The following is a 4,195-nucleotide window of genomic DNA, read 5'->3' as shown; positions in this document are numbered from 1 at the left end:
CCTGCCCCCACCGGCCTGGGGGGGCGCCGGCCCCTGCAGCCCCCTCGGAGTGCCCTGGGCAGGCCATGCCACGTGCCTCCGAGGGTCGCCGCTCGCCTGGGAGCAGTACTGCGCTTGGGGAGACAGGCTCAGAGAGGGGCTCTTCCCACCCGAGGTCACACAGCCAGGAAGTGGGCAGGTGGCATTCCAACCCCGGGGAGGAAGGGGGCCCTTTGGCCCCTCCCCCCGCTTTCTGGCTGGGGAGGCCCCACCTCGGCCCAGCGGCCTCCGCCTCCTCCCTGACGGGAGCTTCCTCCCTTAGGCTGGGCAGCTCCCTCCTGCCCTTCCTGTTGTGGCAGAGAGATATTGCTGATGCTGAATCCCGAGGAAATTGCTGAATCCCAAGGGGGGTGGAGGCCCCGGCGCCCTGGGGCACTGGGTGCGGGCACTGGGTGCTGAGCTGCAGAGGAAGGGCCCAGCCGTTCCTCAGCCCTCGGTCTAGGGCAGGAGCTGCCCGGGTCCCAGCCCTTGCAGGAGCTGCCCGGGTCCCAGCCCTTGCGCCAGTACCACGCTGGGCACCCCTTCTGGGGCGCTTGCCCTCTCTGGGCTTACTTTCCTGTGCGGCAGGTTTCTTCCTGGGTGTCCTCTGGGATGATGGGGCGGGCCCCTGCCAGGAGAGGAGGGGACTAGGCGTGGAGGCCAGCTCCCAGCTGTCCCCGAAGGGGCAGCGCAGATGCAGGGCCAGACCGGCCAGACCGTGCGGCGGGGAGCCTGCTCAGGGAGCCCCTTTGTCCTGATCCCGCAGCCCCCTCGAGGGCCCTGAGGACAGGCACAGGGCGCCCAGTGTTCTGGTCTCCCTCCCCAGGCTGCCCTGCATGGTGGGGTGGGGGTGGGGGCGGTGGGGCTGAGAGTGGCCATTCAGGCTCCACCCAGCTGTCCCCGCAGGCTCCCAGGGTGCCCGGTGCTGGGGTTTGCACGTGTTCACTCCCCTGTCCCCCACCGGTGCGGGCGGGGAGCTGCTGCTGTGGACCCCAGGTTGTGTCTGGTGGGGCCCAGGGGGGTTAAGACCAGGTGTCGGGGGTGCCTGGGGCAGACTGACCCCAGGACTCGTGGGGGGGATCTGCTCTTGGCCACTGCCCTCTGGGGCAGACGTTCCTCCTGACAGCGTTGGTGTGGCAGGGGCGAGGGTGCAGCAGGTGACTGCCACCCGGGGTGAGTCCATGGCAGCCGGGGCGGGTGAGCTTGGCAGAGCCAAGTTCAGGACGAGTGGCGTGGAGGGTCCGGAGTGGTGGAGGGCGGGCAGCACCGGTCAGCCGGGCCCCCGGGAGGCCTGGCACTGGGCTCAGGGTGCGCGTGGGGGCCAGACCCAGCGCTCTGCAGGGCAGCCTCTGGGCCGGGCACGTGCAGTGCCCGCCGCCCTTGGCCCCGGGTGCCCCCCGGGGCCTGCTCCCCTGCGGCCGCACCCCGCCCTGGCCTGCAGTGGCCCTGTCTCCCAGTCCCAGCAGCTGTGTCCTTCGATCTCCCCCCCTCCCACCCAGCTGCCGCGGGCTGTCCTTCCTTCCCACTTCCAGCCCTGCCCAGTGCCCTCTGGGGGCTCAGCTGGGCGGCCAGTGACCCCTGTTTGACAGGGGAGCGGCAGGTGCAGCGTTGATGATGGGGGTGGGGCTGAGCCCCCAGTTTGGTTCTGGCCCTGGCTGAGGCTGCGTGTCCTTCCCAGGCGCCCAAGTGGGCGCCTCTGGGTGCTGCACACGTGAGGCCCTCACGCGTCCCCGGTGCGTGCGACCACGGGGCAGCACCTCACACCAGAGCCTTGGGGAAACAAACCAGGTTCTCCCTTGGTCTCAGTCCGGAGGGGCGCCACGAGCTCCCCCTCGGTGGCCTCCGTCCGCCTGATGTCATTCTGCCCACAGGTGCTGCAGCCAGGCGGGCCCTGTGCCTGGACCAGGCCGTGGTCTTCATTGAGGACGCCATCCAGGTGCGTGGCGCTCCGCGTGGTGGGCCGGCCTGCCTCCTGGCTCGGCGGGGTGCGGGGCCACGGGCTGCGTCTGGGCTGTGCGGTCGGCGTCACGTGACAGCCGTGTCCCCCGGGTCCTCCCGGAGGAGGCTCTGGAGTCCCAGATCGTTTGTCCGTGACATGCACGTACCTGGGCTGCCACCTGCTTCTAGGTCCCGGGAGGGGAGGGCAGGCAGGGGGCCGTGGGGCCGTGCAGGACCCCGCTCGGGCAGCGGCCGGCCGTGCAGTCCGTGAGTGCCTGCGTGGCCGCTTGGCCTGGCCTCTGCGCGGGGCTTTGCGTGCGCCGGCCAGCCTTGCCGCTGGCTGGGAGTGCGCCCCGTTCACGCGCCGAGTGGCCGCCCGCTGTCTCCCCACCTGGCAAGTGTGTTCGGGAGCGACGGGCACCCCGCCTGTGCCCGCTGAGTCGGGGCCCTCCACACCCGTGCCCTCTCGTTCCAGTACCGCTCCATCGGCCACCGCGTGGACGCCAGGTCGCTGTGGCTGTACCGCTGGTACTACTCCAGCACCTGCCAGTGGTGAGCGCGGGCCGGGGTGGGGGGACCCCGCAGGGAGCGGGCACGCCCCCTCTTCCCTGGGAGGGGGCAGCCCAGAGGCAGAGGCTTCTTTCCAGAACATTCGGGTAGCCCTGGCTGTTGAGTTTCCACTGGATTCGTGTTGCTTGACCCCCAAGTGGCCCCAGGCCAGGAAGGGTGACCCACCATGGACCCGGAGCCTGCCGCTGGCCGCCTCGGGCCTGGGCGGCTGGTCCCTGTGTTTTCACACTTGCGGCCTTTCCCAGGATTTTGAGCTTTACCATCTTCCTGATCCTGTCTCTGGCGTTCGTGGAGACCCCTTCCTCGTTCAGCAGCACCTCGGACGTCCGCTACCGCTCGGCCCCCTGGAGCCTGCCCTGCGGCCTGACGGAGGGCCTGGAGGGGCTGTGCCTGCTGGTCTTCGTGGCTGACGTCTCCGTGAAGGTGAGGGCGGCCGCCGGCTGCCTGTGCTCTGACTTGCACTTTGACCGTGGGGCCGAGGCCTGGGCTCCCTGGCAGCCCGGACCTTGTAGCAGCCGTGGCCTCTCCCCGTGGCCCAGCCGCCCGCCCCCGAGAGAGGCACGGGGCGGGTCTGACTGTGACCGTGGCCGCTCCTCGCTCTCTGACGCTGCCGGCCTGCGCCAAGCCCGGCGGCTTCCTGTGAGCCCACTGTGCCGCTGGCCACGCCGGGACCGCGCCCCCACAGGCGTTGGGGCGCACCCTGCCTGCGGCCAGGCCCCTTCTCTCAGCCCTGCGGGTGGGAAGGTGGCCTCGGCCTCCGTGCTAGCGTGAGATGCCCAGCAGCACCTCTGCTTCTCCTTTCTAGCCCTTACTGCGGTGCGGAGGTCGGGGGCGGGGAGCTGCTTCTGGCGAGCAGTTCCCAGAGCGTGCCTGAATGCTCACTGCTTTGCTCTGGGGACGTCTCGGGCGGGAGGGTGCCACGCTGGTCTGCAGGCCTGACCGCTGAGGCTGGTGACCGGGACACGCGGGGGAGGGCAGGCCCTTCACGAAATCTCCCTTCCGCGGCCTCCGCCCGGGGCAGGGCAGGGCTGTCCACTGAGCACTGCCTGGGGTCCCGGTCCATCCAGGGCTCTCTGGTGGGGTGGTGGCCAGGCGGAACAGGTGGGAGCCCCAACACCAGTGTGGAGGGCGGGGCGGGGACGTCCGAGCCCGAGGGCACTAGCCGCGGGGCTCGGCTGCGGGTAGGGTGGGGAGCTCGGCCTCCTGGCTGCCGCTCCCCAAGGCCTGTGGAGACCACACTGCCCGCCGCGCGCCCTCTGCTCCGGTGCCCGCCCGTGCCAGCTGGTCCCTGTCTCTTGCAGAGCTACCTGGTTGGGTGGGCCCAGTTCCGGCAGAACCCCTGGCTGCTGGCCTACCTGCTGGTGCTGGCCGTGTCCCTGGGGGACTGGACTGTGTCGCTGAATCTCCTGTGTCAGGAGGTAGGTGGGAGGCGGCCTGGTGCCGTGCAGGGTGCAGCCCGCAGCCCCTGCCCGGCCCAGCCCTCCCAGGAGGGCCCCCCAGTGGCGGGGCCTCTTCCCTCCTCCTGGCTCCTCCGGCTGCCTCACCACATTCACTGCACCCCTGTGGGCTGTGCCCCGCCGCAGCCCCAAGACCCTGTCAGTAAAGGGCCCCTGTGAGCCGCAGCCGCCGCCTCCTGCCGTTGCCATTCCGAGGGCTGCCGTGCCCGCCC

At 71.0% G+C, this 4,195-nt stretch overlaps 1 protein-coding gene across 1 annotated transcript in view; it reads left to right on the top strand.

Moving 5' to 3' along the window:
• TPCN2 (two pore segment channel 2) overlaps positions 1 to 4,195 on the top strand; it is a 27,059-nt gene that overhangs the window by 8,360 nt on the left and 14,504 nt on the right. Inside the window, exons 3-7 of the mRNA XM_012725111.1 lie at positions 1,890 to 1,954; positions 2,432 to 2,508; positions 2,772 to 2,949; positions 3,828 to 3,944; positions 4,027 to 4,138. Of these exons, the coding sequence (XP_012580565.1) occupies positions 1,890 to 1,954; positions 2,432 to 2,508; positions 2,772 to 2,949; positions 3,828 to 3,944; positions 4,027 to 4,138 (549 nt within the window). The remainder of the gene's footprint in view (positions 1 to 1,889; positions 1,955 to 2,431; positions 2,509 to 2,771; positions 2,950 to 3,827; positions 3,945 to 4,026; positions 4,139 to 4,195) is intronic.

Source organism: Condylura cristata, unplaced genomic scaffold (assembly GCF_000260355.1).
Source record: "Condylura cristata isolate star-nosed mole 26May11 unplaced genomic scaffold, ConCri1.0 scaffold00015, whole genome shotgun sequence".
NCBI lineage: Eukaryota > Metazoa > Chordata > Mammalia > Eulipotyphla > Talpidae > Condylura > Condylura cristata.
Note: the sequence above shows the minus strand (reverse complement) of the source record. Positions and strands in the feature narration are given on the sequence as shown.